The sequence below is a fragment of the Anopheles moucheti genome, chromosome 3 (genome assembly GCF_943734755.1).
Source record: "Anopheles moucheti chromosome 3, idAnoMoucSN_F20_07, whole genome shotgun sequence".
Lineage (NCBI taxonomy): Eukaryota > Metazoa > Arthropoda > Insecta > Diptera > Culicidae > Anopheles > Anopheles moucheti.
The window spans coordinates 1,266,044-1,287,069 of record NC_069141.1 but is presented as its reverse complement, the minus strand read 5'-3'; the positions used below and the strand labels follow the sequence as shown (position 1 = coordinate 1,287,069).

Genomic DNA, 21,026 nt, shown 5'->3' with positions numbered 1-21,026 from the left:
ACGAGGCGATTTTACCGTAAACCCATAGCAAAAATGGGAGTTCGTGGTTTAACAACATTTATCGGTGCAAATGCAGCAGTTTACCTGAAGCCTTACGAGCTGCACGACTCCAAATTGGTCATCGATGGCGACAACCTGTGCCTGCAGCTGTTCAAACGATCCCAAAACAGAGGGGTGGCGCTCGGTGGAAACTACGACGTTTACTATCGGATTGTGGTGGATTTTTTTGAAAAGCTAAAGCTGGTTAACGTTACTCCTTACGTTCTTTTAGATGGTGGGTACGAATCGCGAAAGATGTCCCTCGTACGGTACCGGATGGTGCAAAGAATTCAGAAAATGAAAGGATTCCACCTGGCTACGATCAATCTCACTTCGCCGCCTATGTTACGTGAGGTGTTTGTCGATGCATTGAGGGCATCGGAAGTTTCCTTCATGCGCTGTGCCTTTGAGGCAGACGATGAGGTGGCGATTTTGGCTAGAAAACTAAACTGCCCAGTGCTGAGTTACGATTCGGACTTTTACATCCATGACGTACAGTACATACCATTTGTAACGCTGTCGAACAAGGTGTTCCACAAGATTTCGGACAAGGAAGGGGATAACTTTAAGATAGGCGTTATTGAACGGAAACAGCACAAGAAAGCAAAACATCGCAACGATGGCATAAAATATGTCGCTCACTTTGGTGATGAGGATGCAATTGAAGGCGATGGAGTGGAAACGTATACCTATCTAGACTGCTGCCTGTACACGATCGACAATCTAACCGGGCCACATGAACGGCTCGGAAAAGAGATGATACCACTGTTTGCGGTACTGCTCGGGAATGATTACATCGAACGTAACGTACTGAAACCATTCTATCAGGCGATACAGACTGGTCGAGTAAACCGAAAAATCAATCGATACGAGCGTCGTATAAAAGTGCTCCTTAAGTGGTTGCAAAATCACACACTACAATCGGCTACGCGGGCAATTATTTGCCACATCAAAGGAGAACACAAGCAGATCGTCTACCGACAGATTCTGACGGCGATGCGTGGCTATAATTGTGAGGACTGCACAGCTTTCAATTATTTTGATTTGCAGGATAATCAAGAGATCGGAGCACCATTGGAAGATGAAGACCTTGAGCAAGAACTACAAACTCAATTAGGAGATGTTGATGAAGAGGCAGAATCGAAAGAAGAATTCGATATGGAATGTGGTATAGACAGTGAGTTTGTCAATGAGGATGTCCAGGACGAACCGATTTCAGAGAGTGACGATGAAGAGGACAATCAATTGTCACTAAATAATTCTTGCTCAGAAGAAAATGTTACAGGTGAAGAGGAAAACGCACAACTTTCCACCGAAGGAACAAATTCAGATGAGCAAATTATGGATGATGAAGATCCTCTAGCAGAACAGGTTCTGATACGAAACAATTACACCGACCGTAACTGGCCCGAATGGTTTAAAGAACTTTATCGTGATGCGAAAGTGCCACGTGTTTTGGCAGATTTGTTGCATTCAAATTTCTACCTAAACTATCCTCAAATTGAGGACATCCGGAAACCGGATTCCAATGCACTAAGTTTACCGATTTTGCGAACCATTTTTGCAATACTTAAAACTGGGTTTAAGGTTAAAACAACCGAATTCAAATACATCACCAGAATAAGGAACAGTACCGGAATAAGAAACTTCTATATAAAACACGTGTCCTTACCTGCTGGTACAGCATACGATCCGACCAAATTGCCCAACGTTATCCTGCTGCAAAAGATCTTCGAAGAGTCCGGTATTGAACAGTGGCAAGATTTGTTTCGAACGATTAAAAGCGTACCGAACAATTTAAGGTTATATTTTTTGGCAATAATCTATTGGGCTAAAAACTGTTGGAGCGTAAACCTGGCGCACGTGCATGCACTGATTATATGCATTTTACAGCTGCAAATTATTGATAAAGCGTTGAAAAGCATGAACCGCAATGTGGAACAGTTCCGGAAACAGAATCAATCATATCTGGAACAGCAGCGAAAAACGTATCAAACGAACGGCAGTAAATGCAAGGAACAAAAAAACACGAAACCATCTGGGGCTGATTTTAATAGAACGTTTTACAACAAGCTAACGGGTGGGACTTCTCGAGCGGAACTGATGATGGCATACGATGAGTTAATACAACATTTTTCAATTAACGAAAAGCCTCCCGGAGAACGTAAAGTAATGATTGACCCCGGTACCATGCACACACTGGCCAACTTCCAGTCGATTTGTTTTAACCTGTATGCCCTGATCCCGCTATTAGGCTACCCATACGATAATCTGCACATGCACGAGCTGTACAACACTGTGTTCGTGTACAATGTGTATGATTGGATAAAGGCACGTGCTGATCTGTTTGAATACGAGCGTTCGACCATGTTTCGACAATCGCCGGCACTGTTTGCAGCAGTTCATGTTATGGTAGATTTTGTACAAAAGTATGTACCAGAGCTGAAGCACCGGAAACGTGTGACCAAGGCGAAGGTGAAGGCAAAGAAGCCAGACCAGGCGACACGACAAGCGAAACGAAACGCTCAGGAACAAGTTAGACCTGCTAATGACTGGGAAAAGCCTGATGATACGAGCGAAAGCGACGATGATGCATTTGTTGATGCAAATAATAAGTTTAGCCAACTTTTGTTAACTGCTTGAAGGGAAATAAATCGTGTTGAAGGAAAAGCGTTCAAAATTTGCTGGGTAACATAGAGAGAGTGAGAAAAGCTAATGAAGGAATCATTTCGAAGAAACCCCCTGGAACATTCACATTTGAAAATTGCACAGCGCCTGAAAACGTGTTCGTGAATGTAAACCACTGTGCGAATATCGATCCACACAACGGTCGACAAGAAGTATGCTGAGCGCAACATACCCAAACATATGATGAGTTGTGCGTATGTACGCTTCGAACGTTGTGTGCGTGATACGAATATTTTGGATGAAAACAAATCTATAAAAAACGCGACACTGTGGCGCCATCGTTGCTGGTGTACGTTACCTAAAGAAAGTGCAAACAAATCGAGCATAGAGGGCCATGTATAATAGGCAACACATTGAGGGATTTGATCAACCTCCACCACAATATCCTTCGTATGGTTACAACGATTGCTACAACTGGAGTGGTGCCCGGTGGGTGCAGGCTGCAGAAGGTGTAATACCGCCGGATGCGGTTGTCGGAGGCTTCGAAGGAGAAACAACCTACATCGGACGAGCAAAGCACGGCAAATCGATCGTACCGGGACGAGTGATTCCTTCGCGGAAGGCTTGTTTGATCGGTCACGATCGTTCAGAGGTCGCAAAGCACGATTACCAGGTGCTGTGTGGGTTCGAGGGAAAATTTGTCCAAACTTCTGGCGGATACGTTCCGGTCGGTTCCCTGCAAGCCGGTGTAACAAAGAGTGGAAAGGCCATGTACATTGGATTGGTACGATTAGGATCTTTGACGATTGTGGGACGAATAGTGCCGGAAGACTTTTGCTGCTATGCCATGGTGCATAAGTTTGAAAAATGCTTCAAAGATTATGAGATATTTGTATCGCTGGCGGACTATCCTTATCCGTCCTAGAGAATTCCTGTAAAGGTTAAAGCAGCACCGCGTATTCACACATTAAATTTAATCGTGCTGCTAAAAGTGAATTTAAAATACGGTTTGATGACTGTGGATGGTCAAAAGCCAACGAAATTTAAAAACAAAGGAAAATAGGAAATACGCAATTTAGAAAAAGTTGGCTGATGGTGTGCGTATGTGCATAAACGCGTACAACCCAACGCAAAACGCGATATGTTATTCCAATGCTACAGACTATATTTCGACAGTGTATGCGTGAAATGTATTCGCTGAAATTCTTCACCATGCCGAAAAAAGCAACGCATATAGAATAAGTGGAATACATAAAATTTGCGCCTTGATAGCAAACTGCTTTGCTCCGCATTCGTTTATTGGGCACAAAGGGTTTTTTAAGTGTTCCGTTTTGAGCGGAAGAAAGTGCGGTGATATTTTATCATAGTTCGCAATGTACAACCAAAAATGGCCTTACCATGTTACTCACAATATGCCCTCACAAGGGTACAATGAAAGTGTTCACTGGGATAGTGCCCGATGGGTACAGGCGGCGGAAGGATTAGTACCGCCGGATGCGGTCGTCGGTGGATATGAAGGCGAAACCACGTTCATCGGACGGGCAAAGCACCGTGGATCGATCGTACCAGGCCGGGTTGTGCCATCGAAGAAGGCTTGCCTCATTGTGTGGGGCGGTGAAGAACATGAAAAACGCGACTACCAGGTGCTGTGCGGCTACGAAGGAAGATTCGTCCGTATTGGCAGAGGTTACGTCCCGGAAGGTGCGCTACGAGGTGGTGTGTCCGAGCAAGGAAATCCACTCTACATTGGAGTGGTGCGTTTGGGCCTTACCACCATTGTCGGTAAGGTGCAACCCGAACATTTATGCTGCTACGTCGGAATCGATGGTGTAGAGAGAGCATTTACCGAATACGATATTTTCGTTTCCATGACCGGATACAAGGGATAACTGAATTCTCCTTTCTCGAAACTGCCTACTTATTAATTGTTGTCTACCTCTAAGCAATGAAATAAATTATTCACACGATTTACAAGCAATTAACTAGTTCGTTGGGTTACTTCCAATTCTTTCCTCAGTCCATGCTTACGTCGATAGTGTAAAATAGATCTTTATTTTCATACTGTTCCTTTTTTGTGTCGTAATTAACACCTCTCACATTAATATCGATGAATGGAATCGATTCCTTTCTAGCTAGTCATGTTTCGCACAGCCTTTAAAATATCGCTCTCGCGATATTATATATCGCGATGTGAGCATATTCCGTGTAATAAGTATTGTCGCGCTTAGTTTTAAGATCTTATAAACACGTCATAGTATATGCTATTCATCTCCTTTCTGTTTAACGGTATGTAACAAACGGCATGTGACCGTTGCACCTTTCCGCAGACAAGTTTCCCGTTCACATTTACCCTACCAATGTACAATGGTTCACCCTCCTCGGATACGCCGGCCGGTGTGGCACGCATCAGTATGTTCGTATCGGTACACGGTACAAACTCACCCGGTGTGCACAGGAATTCGTACACCTTTTTCTCGTGGGCCTCTCCACCCCACGGTATAAAGCACACCTTCTTAGCCGGATCGATGAATCCGGGTGTAATGGAACCGGCGTGTTCCGCACGGCCCAAATACAGTTTCGTTCGCTTGCTGGTACCACATTCGACGGCACTCGGTGGAATGTATTCACTTTCCTGAGAAAGTTCCCATTTCATGCTGTGCAACATGTCCCAGCGACACATCTGCTGCTTTCTCGGTATTCGCGAATAGCGATCATCAGGTTGAATTTGATAGAAGTGGACAAAGCATGGAACTGAGGCTAAAAAAAACACACTGTGAGTCATCGCACGTTGATCAAGATTTTTGCTCGCCGCATTAAATGTAATACGCGCAAAGCACTTACTATAATTCACCATACTAGTAATAAGGAGTTAATAATTGCAGGCTTTCAATAATCTCGTCACAACTAAACGATCTCCGTTTTTAATTTAACAATATCCACCACGCATCGCAATATCGGTATGCTTCATCTGAGGTCTTTCGACGGGTGATTCATAGGGGTGAGCGCTTAATGTCATAACAAGTGAGACGTGAGTAAAATCGATCAAGCGAGCGCACCTTAACTCACGCGTAGTGTAACGGGTTAGAGGTACATTTTGCATTAAGGAGCACAGGATAGCTAACAAAAAATGTCTGTTATTGTAGAAAAATACCTTTTGTATTCGTACTTTTAGTTTTACAATGTTTTTATGTGATATTGTAGGTCATAATTGTTCAATACATTTCACATATCGATGTAAACAAATGAGAATATATCTTGATCTCAGTGGTGAGCAATCCGAATCGATATTGATGTTTAAATGTTTGACTGTTTTGTCGACGAAAAGATTAGATTAGTAGAAATACTACCAATTCAAGAGGATTTTTAAATTAAGAGTTTCGGCCTTATTCTCGTTTGCTGTCGCTGATTTCAAACATTGTTGATCTATTCGGAATATTTTTAACGTGAAATCAGCGAACTCTTTTTACGGGATAGATCAACAGAAGCGATAAGTTTCTTTGTTTGTTACTTTAGATACTTTATTTTATCGAACTTTTGCGTGTTGCTTCTTAGTGAATTTTATCATATTGTTCATCTTTGTGGTATTATAAATATCTAAAGCTACATAGTTTAACATTTGCAAGCATGCTTTTTAAATGTAAGCTCGACGGTTGACTGTTTTGACTGTGCGCTTTTGCATGCGATTTATGTTTTTGTATATATGTGTGTGTGTGCATGCGTGTGTGCTTGTGAGTATGTGTGCTTGGCGTAATCCTAATCCAACTTCCCGGGAAGGGGGGCTTAACCGGGTTGCAGGGCAATTGTTAACTTCCTCCTATTTAGCGTCCTAAGGATTGACGTAGATCTCGTACTCGGCAAACGCGAGTTCCTGGCCACCGTACGGAATGTAGCAAACGCCATGCGAAGGTTGTACCTTGCCCACCGTCAGCGTGCCCTCGTGCATAACACGCCCAATGAACAGCGGTTCACCTTCCTCGGACTCACCCGCTGGTAGTGCTGTCGGTGGTATGTCACCACCGGCGACCGGCACAAACTCCCCATGGAAATCGCACAACACTTCATACTCTGCCTTCGGGTTTTCGACACCGCCCCACGCAATGTAGCACACGCCGTGGGATGCTACCACCTTACCCGGAATAATGCCACCCTCGTGCTGGGCACGCCCAATATACATATCCTCACCATCCGAACCGCCGACGACAGCATTCGGAGGGATTTCACCGTTGGCGGCCGCAACCCAACAGGCAGCACCACCACCACCACCATGCAACGCAGCCGCCGTCGGTGCGGATGGACTTGCCTGTTCCGAGACCGGCTCAATCAGCCACGAACCGCTGGCACCCCAACCGGTACAAACGCCGACACAATTGATCGGGTACGGTTCTGGGTTTTCGAACGACAAGAAGGCAGCCGCAGATCCTTCCATTCCGACCGTAATCACCTGAAATCAAGAAGGAGAAACTGATTGCAATTAATGAATTCTCCCTTTATACTGCGTTTCGTTCGCCTTACATTGTCCAGCCAACGGATCCAGAAACCACGGAACTCTCCGGCATTGAGAATGTCGGGCGTTTCTACCTCGGCAACGTCCGGTTTGGTGCGGTTCTTGCGAATGACCGATTTCGTGTTCTTCCAGCCGCCGATAAACACCTCCAGCATCGGGTCGGATTCATTTGGGTTGGTGGTGAGCGCGATGTGTGCATCGTTCGGTGCACGTACCTTGAAGTTGACCACTCCGTTACCGGCCGGCACGAAGCGGTACTCTAGCTTGTCCTCAGTTTCCAGCTCTAGGAAGTTTCGCAGTTCAGATAGATGGAATGAAACAATACATGGGAACAAAAAAACGACAACGATAAACCATCGTGTTTGAGAGTACTGTGAGGCACTATGCGAACAAGGCTGCAAGCGATTATAGAGGCCCGTCCCCACATCAATCTTTCTACCAAGAATCGAACCTGACCGCTAACCACAAATACATTCTATATTTAATGTACACCACCCGCTACACCTTTGCACGTGACCTGATGGAGTGTGCACGCGATCTACTTACCGATCGGGTCATGTCGTGCGATTGATGGTGTAGTACTGTACACGGTAGCAGTATTCTCTGCAGTACTACTATTAGCACTAGCAGTAGTAGCAGTAGTGCTGGTCACATTTTCTTCCGATTGTTTCTCTTCTTCGCACTTCACCACATTCTGCTCAGCCTCGTGGGCATCGGTAGCTGCTGGGTGGTTAGTTAATATCTTTTTCTCCTTGAATCTACGGTGTGTACCGGGCTCTGAGGTGTGCAGTATTAGTCACGTAAGGACAGGTCGCAGAAGTACAAAATGGTAAAATAATGAGATGAAACACCATGTGAAGATGATAAAGCCGGTAACCGAAAAAAGTGTTGTCGTTAGTAAATTTTGATAAAAGACGATTGTAATATTTGACCACATTGTATAACTTTACAGGCTTGTAATACAAAAATGATTAGTGGCATTCTCTGGTACATACAGTCATACCCTCGCTGTTAACCTAAGCCAGCATTTTCGCGAATGTGTTAATTGATCGTTTCTTTAATGTGCTTCTGACCATGAGTCGCTTGTTAGCATGCCTCCTACACACTCTCTTCCGTAAGTTGCTAATTATGTTAAGCAGTTGAGTACTGCTAAAGGTAACACCTGTACTTATTTTGATATTTCAAACTTTCTAACCAACAACAACTTTAAGCACATATGCGTAGGCTTCATACTTCAATGTAAAGAATTTTTTCTTTACAATTTACAATTTACTCATCCATCCCAAGTCTCCGAGCAATGTTGCGGGACAAAACATGTGCCACATTCTGTGTTTGAAGAGCGACGGCCCACATACTAGGGAAAAATGGGACGGATACGCTTCGTTGACCACCAGCTGAAGTAGAACCGATTGCATTCTTCTACACATCTTCGTGCAACGTTTTACCTATTTTATAGTTTGGTCACAGTTTTATTCGCATGCCGGTTTGGTCAGCAAAATATAGTGCGTGAACTTTCGTCGCCGTTTTGTCTCGAAAACAGAGCGAACCGGAAAAGAAAATCGATAACTTCCAAAAAAGGTCTCCTTCAAACTCCCAGTCCAAATCCGTCGCATTGCATCATCGTCGTCAAGCGGGGAGATAAAAGCCGGTTGTACGAAAAATCGATCGACTTGCAAGTTGGGGAACATTTAACATGGTGTTTTTACGCATCCTTCCCCAAAAGCTGCGGCCCATAAAAGAAAGCACTGAGTATTGTGATTAGGGTAAAATTAAAGTCGTCTTGTACCGCTGTTTGTACCGTTGCAGTTGTTAGTATGCAGGTGTGCACCTTTCGCCGGCTTTGTACCATTTTGTATCATTAAGCGCCCGAACTGCGCTACCCACAGTTGGAATAATTTAACCATTTGCCTGACTGAAAATGATAGGTGAACGAAACCGGGTGATGATGAGCATTCAACAGCACCTGCGACTCCTGAAGCCAGGGTGGTAACTTCGGTTGGCTAGCGACATTCCAACCTTCCCCACAACTGGATAACTTCTCGAATAACAACCGCATTTTATTAGCATGTACGTGAGCGGCTAAGGGGCGCGAATGAGTGAGGACTACAACGCTTATATTCCGAAGGTTTTAGTAGCAGTCATGTTGATGACTATACTGGCTAAAACTTACGATGGAAGACGGTGACATCACCATCATCATCATGTTTAGTTATATACACAGTGGAGAGAGAGAGTGTGAGATTTGATCGTACGGTCAGATCCCGCCAACATTCATTCGCGATCATGGACAACGGAATGTTCCGCCCCGTGTGCAGCTCGACCGACGGGATCGACGATAAGCGTCGAGGGCGGTGTGTAAACGTGTGGTTGTTGATTAAATTCAACTGCTGACCTCATCAACCATCGTTCAACAAAAAAAAATGACCTTCCACAGGCGGAATCAACATCAACATAGTATGCATCAGTGCAGCTGAGCGACACTGATGACTATTCCCCCGATCGATCAGGCGCGTCCCTTTAGCGTTGCATGCTCGGATTTGGCCAACCAATCCATGCACTATTGAGTTACACGAGATGCGAAAAGCAAAATTTTCACCTTTATTTTTAGAAACACTTCGAATGTCTTCTTTCTGTGTTTGTTCCTCATCTGCTTTCACCAAACCATGCCGGCAAATGGCAAAAAGGAGAATGATGGCGGAAGAAAACATCTTGAAATGGAAAAGCACATATTAACGCTTCCCAAGGGGAAAACTGCTTCAGCACACCTTTACACACCACTTAACACCGTGACTTATTTAGTTGAAGTCGATTCAGTTTTTGTTACATCAATTCAGTTAACACAAAACAACGATTATTTGTTGTACAAGCCCCTAAAAGACGTGGACGTTTATGTTTCTACTTACCAATGTTGGCCATATTTGTAGAGGGAAGTAACCTTGTAATAACACACAACACGAATACCGACGACCGGCGCGGTTGAAGTGCACAATAGATTTAACGCTCCGCAGTACAAGTCGCAATATCCGTTACAGTGATGATGTTTGGTCGTGTTTTGCGGGATCGAACCGGTCTCGGTTGCACGTTGGCCACGTGGTGTGGCAAACAGTGGCCAAAAAAGCGCAATCTCACCTGTAAAACAATAATGCAAAATAAGCGTTGTAAAATATTTGTGCTATATTTCCCAATTTTGTTTTAGGTTGGCCCTTTTTTGACTGTTAAAGCAGGTGTTTTTTTTTGTTTGTTCATACACAAAATAAAGAACTTTTTTGTTCTTGAGCATATAGTTTTTGTCCATTGTGCTACGGGAGGGAACAACGAAATTAGCGATTCAGGTCAACGTGGTCTCTCGCTATTTCCTACAGTTCAATCGGCATGGCTCTCGGTAAATTGCGCCGTTTGGCTCTCTGGGAGTAGTGCTCTGTGCCGTTAAGTTACAGTGTTGTTCTGAACGGTTGCTTTCAATTGTTTAGTAATAATCGTGTTAACATTTGTTTCCAACCACCCTGTAGTGTATGATCATCCAGTTAAATATCACCTCTTGATTTGGATGGTCTCCTGTTACATGAAACGCAGCATTGGTGCAATACGCGTACGCGTGACTCTCAAACTCTCCGTCGGCAGATGCGAAATTCCATACAAACGAACCGATTTTCGATTTCGAATACCAGGAGAACGTGTTTTTTTGGAGGTGACATCAATTCCCCTTCAGTGTGCGTATAGCTGTTCGCTTACGCATGTTATCATTGAGCGTGACAAACGATCTTCTAATACCACCACATACTATCAAACTCGTGAGAGCGATCGCTAGTGCAAGTGAGATAGATGGCACGCATTCGTTCCATAAAAAACCCCCTCGTTTCTTGCATGCAATTGAAACCAATCAGTCTCACTATATGAGGACAGTTTAAAACTCTTTGCGTAGAATAGAGGATTTGTGGCCCAGAATAATTGTAGTTATAATAGATTATAACGTCAGTCAAATTAATTTGACGAACAACATAAGTAGTAGTGAAATAGTAGCGTAAGTTGTACTACAACAATTTGTCAAAAAAAAAGAACAATAATATGTGATATTTAAAGATGATCCTCAGCCATGCTCACGTTCTAATATGTTACTTTATTCATCGTACGATTTGTTTGTAACACAACGTTTCAAAACTTTTTCAAACCCAAATCCGTCCCGCTAATAGTGATGGCGCTAACATAATATTACTGTACCATTTTCACTAACCTACCGCTATGTACAATTTACAATAGTTTCGAGAAGATTCAATATCGGCTAGTTATGTTTTGCGTTGTATTGGCTGTTGTGTTTCTGCCCACAAAACTAATGTCTAGATTATGCTGTTGTTAGATAGTGCTAGGTTTACTTCTATTTCGTATTTTTTATATCTCATCGTAAAGCAGGTGGCAATTTTGCTCGAATAATCTAACAACGCACACCAAGATAGTCTTCTACTCTAACTCTTGATATTGCTGTGATGCGTAACTAGTAACGACTGCGTCCCCGTTTTCTAAAACGTTGTGTAATGTTGCTTATATTGTACAAAAATTTGGTATTGTCGTCGTTGGTTGAGGGCGTGATGATGGTTTTTCTACTTATTTAGGAAAACGCCTACCACAAGAAATGGGGGTTTTAAGGAACATCCAGGGAAGTGTTCTGGTAAAGGGAAAATGATCTTGTTCATACTACTTGTGGTCATTCACAAAATCCCACACAAATATCAGAGAGAATGGTTAACGATATTGTTTAAATGTACTCCCTGAGCGGTAGATGTATGACAAAGGGGGATGATGAACGGCACTAACAATCACGAGATGAGACAACCGATCTTCTATACCAGGAATCGAGGGCCAAGCGGCACGGAACACCTAATAGTTTCAATTCTAACACAATGAATGTACACTAATTGGGACCAAGTTGTCTAATTCCGCTGAGCGAACATCTACATCTAAAACAGGCAGCTGCTTGTGCCGCCTCTCGTAAGGCTTTGCTTTCTACCAAAACTACTCTAAATCACAGTTGCAAATAAGAAAACAGCTGAACAAACATTCACTATTGCTCGATCGTGGTTTCAAGCGCCAGCAAGGAGCTTCGATATGAGGAGTGCGATTTAGAAATAATATTTACAAAACAAAAAAACACATAATACACAGACCATGTTGAAAACAACATTGGTGTAAACGGAAATGGCACAAGCAAAAGGGAATACGGGGAGGGAAATAACACAACGCCACCATTCTCGATATTGCTGCGCCAAATGAACTGTTAACGGCTTATCAGTGACTTAAAAATTAAGATACCTAAGCTTTATGCACTTTCGCTTTTCTTTGTGAACGATGCAACGTAATTCGCTAGTATCCGCTAGCACCAAGGCTGGCCCGTATCTGCTCAAACGAAAGCCAAAAGGTAAGCGACCATGGGGCCATACGTATCCATACGGGCAGAAAACCCTTATAGAGCGCGAAAAATCCTTCTTTTCCGATAGTTTGCTGCAGACAATCGATCGAACCTTTGTACAGCAGTCCTCTACAATGAAACGATTTCAAATTGAGTGTAAAAGGAGTCTGGACTTTTGCGTTCTGAATCGTACATCGTTAACTTACCGGCCACTTGCATCTGTCGGTTGGTTCATGATGCGCGTCTTCACGACGTCCGCTGGTGTGCCCATAGTGGCCGCGACTAGACCTGCACAGATCGACGACATAATGTGCACCAGATGGCAATCGGGCAGACCTGTTTTGTGCATAATAAAGTGCTTCACCGTATCGTACGTAGTCAGATCACCCAGATTAACAAGTGCCGCACGCTGCACATTCGGTACGCTTCCTTTCCACAGTCCAAAGATACCACCGCGGCTAACTATTTCGCGAAAAGCGTGTGCCGCACTGTGCACACGTGGCTCTTGTCCGAGCAGACGCCGTTTACCTTCCATCTGGATGTGTACCTTTACCAGATCGGCCGGGGAGGCGAGCCATTGGGCGAGTGCACCGGCACCGACACCCGACAGGGCAGACTGCCAGAGGGAAAAATGTTCCTTCCCGTTGCGCAGCTTCTTGCGTAGCGCATCGTATGTAACGATGCGAACACCGCTGAAATGAAGATACAGAGTGAATAGTATTATTTATGTGGCGCGTAAAGCTGAAGCATTCTTGGCACCTCTGTTCTTACCTGTACACTAGATGACGGTACAAAGCGGGCGTGATACCTTGCCACAACTTGAGGGCACCTTCTTCGCGTACGATACCGGTCGCCGTGGCGAACATACCACGATATTTGAGCTGTAATAGAAATTTTGAAAATAAATTGTATATTGATATAAAAGTAGCTAATATTCAGCAAAATGAAGGAAACGTGATATAGTAAATTAGGTAATTTATATTCCCAAAATTTGGGTAAAATAATTCAGATTTCGCTTGACTATTTCTTAGAATGTTTTCTCCTGCATTCAAAACATATCCAATACCGTAATTCAGCCCGGTGTTATCGCTATTGTGCCATAATTGCAAAGTCCCTAATTGGCCGAATAAACAAGTCTCTACATGTTGACAGCACCTTATCGACCCATCAGGGAAACTTTATACAATACAAGAATATCCCACGTTTCGTAAATAGCCAAACAGCAACTAACAACTAATCGGTTGGTATCAAGATAGTTATATCTCCTGCTGATTTTCTGGTCACTTCATCCTCAACTGTTACCCGTTAATGATAGATTGCGTAGGTTTGCGTAGTTAATGAATGATTAGATAGCTGAATACGACATCTACACCTTCTGAGCTGTTAATACCTTCTTGACGGCACCTTCTGCATCGACTGCTGCCGCTTCACCCTGTATCTGGAGGCGTGTTTTGGTTAGATCCAGCGGATAGGTAACCGTTTCGGCGATGCTGGCTGCAAACACCGACACCAGATAGGTGCACCAAAACGAGTCGGCGTAATGATACTTGACCGGACGCATCTCCGTCCGGCCGGTAGCTGCCGTTTGCTGCATAGTGTTGTCACCGGCTATTGTTGCTTCTCCGGAAGCTGGTACCGAAGATTCTAAAACGAAACACAAGAAAATAGTTACTAAAAAGTGTTTAAACTAATGAATGAAATCGTATTACATCACATGGAAAGGGAATTCACATATATAAAAAGCTTATAGAGTCCAATAACGTCCCCACCAGGTGTTGCGACCTTTACGCAATCGGTACATTATCACAACTGATCCGTCGTGCCTCCCGAAATTGAAAGTAGTAAATTGTTCCACCAAACAAACACACACATGCCACAGATGCGTCTACATACGTCTGGGAAGATTGTATAAAATCCAACACAAAAGTTCTTAGACCGCCCTACCACCAACCAGCGAGGCCGGACCGATGATAACTGGTTTCGTAGTGTTTGTATGATAGGGAGATTAATGTTTGTTGTTATGATTGTTTGCCAATTTTACTCGTCTCTTCCTCACCGCATAGGCCTGTCCTTTGCAGAGCTTTATGACCATACACCAGGGGTCGGCAAAATCCTGCTGCTATCTTGATAATTTCATTCAGGTTTGCCCACAATTCAATCACGGAATGGTTCCTCGAAGAAGTTCTAAAACATCAGTAAATAGCATATTGAATTGGATAACTAAAACCGGTTAAAAAAACTAAAACCGGCTTTCTACACACAAACTTCGACGTGTTTGAGGTATGGAAATTGAAATTGAGGTATGGTAATTGTGGTTGACAATCGGTCTTTCAACAGTGTGAGGAACCTTTGCCACTGATGGCCACAGTATAGCTCCGGTACTTACATACGTCTCTACGTCATGTACGTCATGCGAATTAGGCTCCGGTGCGTTGGACATGTAATGAAAATGACCCAGCCCTTCAAGTCCTGTAAGATGCAAAGTTACAAAAGACCATCACAGCTTTAGTATTGAAATAAACTGGCACTCAGCTTTTTACGTAAACTAATTTGGTAGTCTTTGCCATGCAATAGCATGATAAGGAGCATGATGGCAAGGTGCGACACGAGATAAGAACTGTTTGGCAAACGTTGATGCTTCACATGGCTTAATACGCAGATTGCTATGAGATAATAATATTGCATTGGAAATTGTACCTGTTCGTGGCAGATTGTTCATCGAAGACGTGAAAGTAACTGGCTGCGATTATCAGTTGAATGAATCAGGTCCTTGATTTTTACTATACGATAGGAAATGTGTAAACCTATCAATGATCGAGGGTTTATAAATAACTGCATAGCCTACGATCCTTACTAGAGGTGCAATCGATTCTTTTTTAATCTATTTGGTTCTTGTTAAATAAGCTAATGACGTAAGTTTGTATTATTAACTCGATCGATCTCCTTTGTCATATTATCTTACACACAAATAAGGAAATCGTATGACATTTTTGTTCCTCGCATAAGCTAACGTATAATAAACGAAAGTGTATTGATTTGTTCAATCTAGGACGTATTTGAACAGTCAAAACAAACGAATTACCCCCTAATACATGGTGTAGAATTTGCTATTGATAGTGGCCTCATTTCATGTCGATTTAATTTCATTGATTATCTTATCATTAAAACATGTACAACTCGTCGGTAGGTAGCTGTGTATTGCCACTGACATTACATACCGTCCCACTGTTGTGGCCTGTTCGGAATGAATTTAAAATTCAAAACCACCACGACGTCCAGGGTGACCCCAGCCAACCGATTCTGCGACTTTGATGACGCAAAAGCCTCACACGCCTTAGCCCAACATGGCGTTCCTTTTTGACGCTCGAAATGTTTTGTGTGCGAAAATAATGACGCCGCACATAACAAACATGCTTAGCGGGCCGTTGGTTTTTTTTTCAAATAAATGGTCCAAGCATAGCGTATCTTTGTTGAACGGATGGTTTAGGTGCTTTGACATTATAAATCAGTGTGTTCTTACGAATTGACCTCCCACTGTCAGGGCACGTTTCGGTGCTGAAAAAATGGGATGGAGTGGGCAATGTTTTTAATAAAAAAATTGATATCATTCTATTGAACACACCCGCAACAGTATAGCATAGGAGGTGGCCGAAATACTTTATCACCAACACCAACCAACCGGGTACAACGCAATAAGCCAAGCCCTATGATGCTTGTCCTTTTGCCAAAAATAAACAATTCCGCACCGCTTCTTCTACCCTGTGGGACGGAACTGACGCTTTCTTTTTGACTTCCTAGTGCCAGCCATACTTTGCTATATTTTTTGGCGCTTTACTCCATAAAGTGGTTTGTTTCATAGCTGTGATGCTACGGCTTTAATATGCCTTTTTGTTCTATTCGATAATACAGCTTGAACGACAAAGATTGTGTCCTTCATGTTCAATGCATTGAACTCGCAATAGTGTATGCGTGTGGCTTGTCGACTTCGTGGGACCCAGACACGGCAATGCCGGAAGCCGACAAGATGAAACATAGCGATTGAAATTGAGAGAAAATGAGTTTTCTGCCTTGAGGTAGATCGTGTCTATGATCGTAAATTAAAGAATCACATAACATCCAAACAGTCACGCAGAGGAAAATTCGAACAGAGCAGGATGGTCGCCGGATGATTTGTTTTGGTTTTAATTTTAGATTCTCAGGAAGGGTTTGGTAAAGTTAGGTAAGCGGATGCACGTGCTAATTTTGAAGGGCAATCTGCCCGGCAAACCCTTAGCAACACACGACTGATAGCGCGTCCGTTACACAGGAAGAAAATAGACACATTTTTCCGCTGTGTTAGTGCGCGTGTAAACTTGCCAAACATTCAAATCCCACTTCCTGGCAGGTTGCACACGATCGTACGGAACATCCTTGAATTTTTGAATCTCGTTCTGTGTGAATTATAACATCTAAGTATGCGAGTGAGTCACTGGATTTTTCCGCGATGACTCCAACGTGCAAGTGAACAAACGATTTCCAATCACATTACCATAATGGTGTTCCGTAAGAGTCCAATCCAACTGTCCTTTTGCTTAACGGGATGGCGAAAGCGGGGCAAAATTCAATCGATTTCTTTAGTGAATAATACAGTCACTCACTGTAGCAAGTACAATGGTTTTGCCAATAGTTTTTTAACGACAGGGCAGGGTTTGCGATATTGAAAACAAATTCGTTATCGTTAAAAACAGAAGGATGTACAGCCAGTTTGAGAAGGATGCGCACAAATTCAAATAGTCCACCGCAACGAGAAGTAACTTACTGCCTATTTCCACAACGTTGCCGGCCACCATGTTGCTCGCAGGGTTCTGTATGTACACGGCAAATGGTCCGTTGCGCTCTTCCTCTTGCTGGTTACAGCAATTAAATTATCTGAAATCACTTTATATCCGTTTGTGGTCCACTTTCATCGTGAAGCGTTCCTTGCCGAGTGGCGAACTACGATCGACTACTTCTGGTAGCTCGGCAACACTCAATTAGGGTTTATCGAGGGGGATGAATAGAATAGCAACTTCGGGCATACTACACACCTACTGCCCTGAATCTAACTTCGCACGGTACTGGCAACTCTCGTTCGGGATATTGCATCCCGCAAAATCCCACATAAGCATCTGCTCGTATGCAGAAGAAACTGTCGCGTAAGGGCGCCTGATGACTGCCGGCGACGAACGAGTCGTTCGCTAAAGAACAACAACCAATAGTTTCTTTTCGGAGGCCACTGTTCGGGGTAGTCGTTTATAAATAGGCTGTCCGATGCCAAAAGTACCGGTGAGTCAAAAAAAAAATAACGTACCAGATGCGCCCAATGGTCTGTGCTTGCCGATTGCATTGGTGTTGCACATGTTCTGTGTCGGACTTGATTCAGACGCCAACTATTCAATAGAAGGATTTTGTGGGGTTTGAAGCTCCATTTCGCACTAGTAATCCGATATCTTGTGTGGGTTGATTTTTTCGGGTGCATTTTCACCCGATTTTCCTAAAACTCGATCTAGGTTGTACATGAGATACATGAAATAGTTTTAAAATGCTTACCACTGGTGTAGTCGAAACTGGTTCGGTGCAGACGTTAAAATGGATTGAAAAGCGACACGGGAATTCTCCCCACAGGTGCATTCGTTCGTGAACGACAATACCAGGAATCGATACAGATTCCAATCCAGTTGTTACACATTTACCGTTTGCGCGTGTTCTCTTCGTCCGCTTTTCTATGGTCAATTATTTTGCCAATAATCATCTGCAGCTGCGATTAACGATGCTATCCTTTCATCCCCTATTTCGCCCGGTTCTTCTTCACCCTTGACAGAGCAAGCCATGCAATAGTTTCCGCTCCGCTTTGTATTTTGCGGTATCAGTTAGGAAAACACGGTGCCAGGATCGAAATCCGATGATACTTGTTGTTTATGTTTTCGTGCTGCGCCAAACAGCCGAGTCCGGAATACAACCAAACAATAGAAAGGTGCCGGCTGTCAGGTTGCCATGGAGAACGGCTGTTTGTGTGTGTGTATAACGGCGGTAGTAGTAGTGGTGGAATCGTAGTACTTAGTAGAAAGTGCGTATCCGCGTTGCATTAACACTGCATTACATAATTCTCTCTATTGCAATGGACCAGTTAATCATGCAGACTGGTGGGTCTCGTATTAGGTCAGCAACCTCTCAGCTCTGCCACGCTGCTGCTGTTGGTGGATGATGATGTATTCAAACGATTACAATACATTGTTGCAATGTGAACGAGAATGTGAACTTCCAAATAACTATTCGAAGCAATATGAAGACATTACAGCCTTTGGTCTTATTGAAGGAATGAGGACAAACAGGACAAAACTTATGTAAACACACATACATACGCACACCGACAAAACGGAAACCTTTCTACAGACGGAACGTTAACACGCATGGACAAAATGGGTTTATTTCGACCCTTTAGCAACCTTCTATCAGAAAGCTTTTTCTCAGGTTAATGATAAACACGTACAGTCCGCTAGTGGTCATCGTGATTTGTATTTGTGCGTGACACCAATTCGGTCCGCGAAGGCACACCGAATGTAGCACTGAACTCATTAAACTTTACACTGTCGATAAACCGCACCGCCAAGCGGTCATACACGAAAATGTAAAGAGACAACACCAAAAGAGCACAAGTAAATGTTTGGAAACTTCGTATAAACGTTGGGTAAGGAACGATGAACTAGGAACTGAATCAGTTCGGTTCGAAGGAAAACTGCGACATGTTTCCGCCTTCGCGGACACAACACAAATGGTCATAATGGAGGTTGTACGAGCACGGTTGAATGTTTCCCATGTTGTTTCACACACAGCTGTTTCCCTACACCAAAACAACCCAGAATAAGTTGCGTAATTGCAGCAGGCAATAGCAGAATGGTTCTGGTTTTGCAAGTGGTTCAAATTAATTTGTGAACTGCTTTGAAAAACGACATTAAATTAATTTGTTTCCAAACAAACACATTGTCGAACAAAAACGGTTGTCATAACAGATTTGATCCGGCTGTCAGTTTTACAGATGTATAGATCTTGGATACGAAACAGGTTACTACATATGGATTCGAACTAAAATTAAAACTATTTTTGCCTTTTCAAAATATTCTTAATTCAATTTTGTGTTCAAAACTATATCGAATGCAAGCTATCTGTAATGGATTTCATGTTAACAATAACTTCCAGATCGTATATCTACATGTTTGGTACAAACTCCGGCTCAAATGAAACACATTAACGCCTAGTTGTTTAGATCAGTATAACTCCAACCAAGAGAATGCTTTAGCATCGTGCCGTTTCGTTATTTATTATCTACAAACATATCGACCACTGATTTGATGCGATCCGGGAACATTTAGATGGGCGACTGCTTGAAGCCTCTGGCGGCGTAGTCTGCCGGAGTATCGCGCTTCGGGAAGTTAGGATAGCCTGGATCCCCGGGTACCACTGCTTCACGTGAGTGAATCACTCGCCAGCCTCCCTTGCGGGTCCAATCCTACAACGAAAAAAAGAATAATTAGTTTGTTTCAGAAGTGATGCATGACGATAGACGACACACTGTAAACAAAGCGTCATACCGCCGCCCAGTTCGGGGATCCATATTTATACTCACATTTTGGTTGTACTTGAAATAGTAGGCAGTCGAGAGAACAACGAAAGCACTCAGTGCAATTTTTCCCGTCCAGAAACGAACAGCGTGAGCCCATTCAAGACCCTGTCGAGTAAGAAAAGTGTTTGTGCACAATCATTACATAACTCTCAAGCGCAACCAGCGCACTGGATTCCGTGCTGCGGGCAAAACGTACAATAACAGGCGTGAGAACGTTCTGGACCATGTTCAGCGGGGCACGGTATACACGGCGAATCGGATTGTATCGTTCCTTCCAGTATTCCGGCACGTACTTCGGTTCGTTCGGGGACAGATGCTGATCCTTCAGCCATTGCGCTCTCCAGGCACGTTCCTCTTTGCTCATGCCCAGCAACCGCTCCCGCTCACGGACCATACGGCCCGTGATGGACATCGGCTTAACGCCTCCGGTATCGGATGAAGCCATTGCTGGGACGATGAAAATTACCGAACGAGACGGTGCGGAAACAAAATAAACCGCTATCAGCGAAGACCTCTTCGCACGAATATCGTTCCGTGACGAAAGCTGTCAAATTTTCTAGAGGAAAAATAAAACAAAAACATCACCATTTCATGTTGACAGATGAAATGTCCGAAGAATGAAAAGTACTTCGATGTTCGAAACGGAAAATAATTATTTTCACGTTAATTTCTTATTGAAATAAAATATTTGCTAAATAAGGGTGGCCTTGAAAGCAAAATTGGTGAAAATGGAGGTAAGATATCTCATCCCGTTAGCAGATAAAAGGAAAAATAATTTATAAAGTTTTAGCGCACCTTTCATGTTCAGCGATAAA

General features: G+C 43.4%; 7 protein-coding genes across 13 annotated transcripts; 3 read left to right on the top strand and 4 right to left on the bottom strand.

The window, feature by feature from the left end:
- The first annotated feature begins 1 nt into the window (after window position 1).
- On the top strand, window positions 2-2,779 carry LOC128302460 (protein asteroid). Its single transcript, XM_053039289.1, has one exon. The coding sequence runs from the start codon at window positions 34-36 to the stop codon at window positions 2,680-2,682; it is 2,649 nt and encodes an 882-aa protein (XP_052895249.1). The 5' UTR covers window positions 2-33; the 3' UTR covers window positions 2,683-2,779.
- Window positions 2,780-3,058: 279 nt separating this feature from the next.
- Window positions 3,059-3,596, top strand: LOC128301120 (uncharacterized). Its single transcript, XM_053037450.1, has one exon. It carries the CDS (start codon window positions 3,062-3,064, stop codon window positions 3,590-3,592), a length of 531 nt encoding a protein of 176 aa, XP_052893410.1. The 5' UTR covers window positions 3,059-3,061; the 3' UTR covers window positions 3,593-3,596.
- A 444-nt stretch (window positions 3,597-4,040) lies between these two features.
- On the top strand, window positions 4,041-4,556 carry LOC128301121 (uncharacterized). Its single transcript, XM_053037451.1, has one exon. It carries the CDS (start codon window positions 4,041-4,043, stop codon window positions 4,554-4,556), a length of 516 nt encoding a protein of 171 aa, XP_052893411.1.
- Window positions 4,557-4,597: 41 nt separating this feature from the next.
- LOC128301119 (uncharacterized) lies at window positions 4,598-5,647 on the bottom strand. Of its 2 annotated transcripts, none has more exons than XM_053037449.1 (2): window positions 5,509-5,647; window positions 4,598-5,438 (listed from the first exon to the last, which is right to left on the bottom strand). In XM_053037449.1, exon 2 carries the CDS (start codon window positions 5,345-5,347, stop codon window positions 4,898-4,900), a length of 450 nt encoding a protein of 149 aa, XP_052893409.1. In that variant the 5' UTR covers window positions 5,348-5,438; window positions 5,509-5,647; the 3' UTR covers window positions 4,598-4,897. The 2 variants fall into 2 exon arrangements, with proteins under 2 accessions (XP_052893409.1, XP_052893408.1); XM_053037448.1 differs by having other exon boundaries at window positions 4,598-5,424.
- A 522-nt stretch (window positions 5,648-6,169) lies between these two features.
- LOC128301118 (C3 and PZP-like alpha-2-macroglobulin domain-containing protein 8) lies at window positions 6,170-10,208 on the bottom strand. Of its 3 annotated transcripts, none has more exons than XM_053037446.1 (4): window positions 10,075-10,147; window positions 7,718-7,948; window positions 7,180-7,454; window positions 6,170-7,108 (listed from the first exon to the last, which is right to left on the bottom strand). In XM_053037446.1, exons 1-4 carry the CDS (start codon window positions 10,085-10,087, stop codon window positions 6,494-6,496), a joined length of 1,134 nt encoding a protein of 377 aa, XP_052893406.1. In that variant the 5' UTR covers window positions 10,088-10,147; the 3' UTR covers window positions 6,170-6,493. The 3 variants fall into 3 exon arrangements, with proteins under 3 accessions (XP_052893406.1, XP_052893405.1, XP_052893407.1); XM_053037445.1 differs by lacking the exon at window positions 10,075-10,147 and adding an exon at window positions 9,768-9,885; XM_053037447.1 differs by lacking the exon at window positions 7,718-7,948 and having other exon boundaries at window positions 10,075-10,208.
- A 1,070-nt stretch (window positions 10,209-11,278) lies between these two features.
- Window positions 11,279-19,570, bottom strand: LOC128300967 (mitochondrial uncoupling protein 4). Of its 4 annotated transcripts, none has more exons than XM_053037235.1 (6): window positions 18,957-19,570; window positions 18,141-18,781; window positions 13,963-14,216; window positions 13,344-13,453; window positions 12,779-13,264; window positions 11,279-12,701 (listed from the first exon to the last, which is right to left on the bottom strand). In XM_053037235.1, the coding sequence occupies exons 3-6, from the start codon at window positions 14,164-14,166 to the stop codon at window positions 12,527-12,529; spliced, it is 975 nt and encodes a 324-aa protein (XP_052893195.1). In that variant the 5' UTR covers window positions 14,167-14,216; window positions 18,141-18,781; window positions 18,957-19,570; the 3' UTR covers window positions 11,279-12,526. The 4 variants fall into 4 exon arrangements, with proteins under 4 accessions (XP_052893195.1, XP_052893197.1, XP_052893194.1 ...); XM_053037237.1 differs by having other exon boundaries at window positions 19,037-19,570; XM_053037234.1 differs by having other exon boundaries at window positions 18,141-19,570.
- Window positions 19,571-19,831: 261 nt separating this feature from the next.
- Window positions 19,832-20,758, bottom strand: LOC128303811 (uncharacterized). The gene is made up of 3 exons (XM_053040882.1): window positions 20,408-20,758; window positions 20,215-20,316; window positions 19,832-20,097 (listed from the first exon to the last, which is right to left on the bottom strand). The coding sequence occupies exons 1-3, from the start codon at window positions 20,654-20,656 to the stop codon at window positions 19,957-19,959; spliced, it is 492 nt and encodes a 163-aa protein (XP_052896842.1). The 5' UTR covers window positions 20,657-20,758; the 3' UTR covers window positions 19,832-19,956.
- Window positions 20,759-21,026: the final 268 nt, after the last annotated feature.

Excerpts from the sequence above, each read along its gene's own strand:
- LOC128302460 (XM_053039289.1), top strand. The coding sequence starts at position 34 with ATGGGAGTTCGTGGTTTAACAACATTTATCGGTGCAAATGCAGCAGTT.
- LOC128301120 (XM_053037450.1), top strand. The coding sequence starts at position 3,062 with ATGTATAATAGGCAACACATTGAGGGATTTGATCAACCTCCACCACAA.
- LOC128301121 (XM_053037451.1), top strand. The coding sequence starts at position 4,041 with ATGTACAACCAAAAATGGCCTTACCATGTTACTCACAATATGCCCTCA.
- LOC128301118 (XM_053037445.1), bottom strand. The coding sequence starts at position 9,879 with ATGTTTTCTTCCGCCATCATTCTCCTTTTTGCCATTTGCCGGCATGGT. Across the intron at positions 7,949-9,767 it reads AAGTGTTTCTAAAAATAAAG|AGCCCGGTACACACCGTAGA; the intron begins GTGAAAATTTTG and ends TGCACACCTCAG. Across the intron at positions 7,109-7,179 it reads GGATCCGTTGGCTGGACAAT|GTGATTACGGTCGGAATGGA; the intron begins GTAAGGCGAACG and ends TCTTGATTTCAG.
- LOC128300967 (XM_053037233.1), bottom strand. The coding sequence starts at position 19,166 with ATGAGTTCAGTGCTACATTCGGTGTGCCTTCGCGGACCGAATTGGTGT. Across the intron at positions 14,217-19,036 it reads AAAAAGCTTTCTGATAGAAG|AATCTTCGGTACCAGCTTCC; the intron begins GTTGCTAAAGGG and ends GTTTCGTTTTAG. Across the intron at positions 13,265-13,343 it reads TACCGTCATCTAGTGTACAG|CGGTGTTCGCATCGTTACAT; the intron begins GTAAGAACAGAG and ends TCTTCATTTCAG.
- LOC128303811 (XM_053040882.1), bottom strand. The coding sequence starts at position 20,656 with ATGGCTTCATCCGATACCGGAGGCGTTAAGCCGATGTCCATCACGGGC. Across the intron at positions 20,317-20,407 it reads ACGTTCTCACGCCTGTTATT|GGTCTTGAATGGGCTCACGC; the intron begins GTACGTTTTGCC and ends CTTACTCGACAG. Across the intron at positions 20,098-20,214 it reads ATTTCAAGTACAACCAAAAT|GATTGGACCCGCAAGGGAGG; the intron begins GTGAGTATAAAT and ends TTTTCGTTGTAG.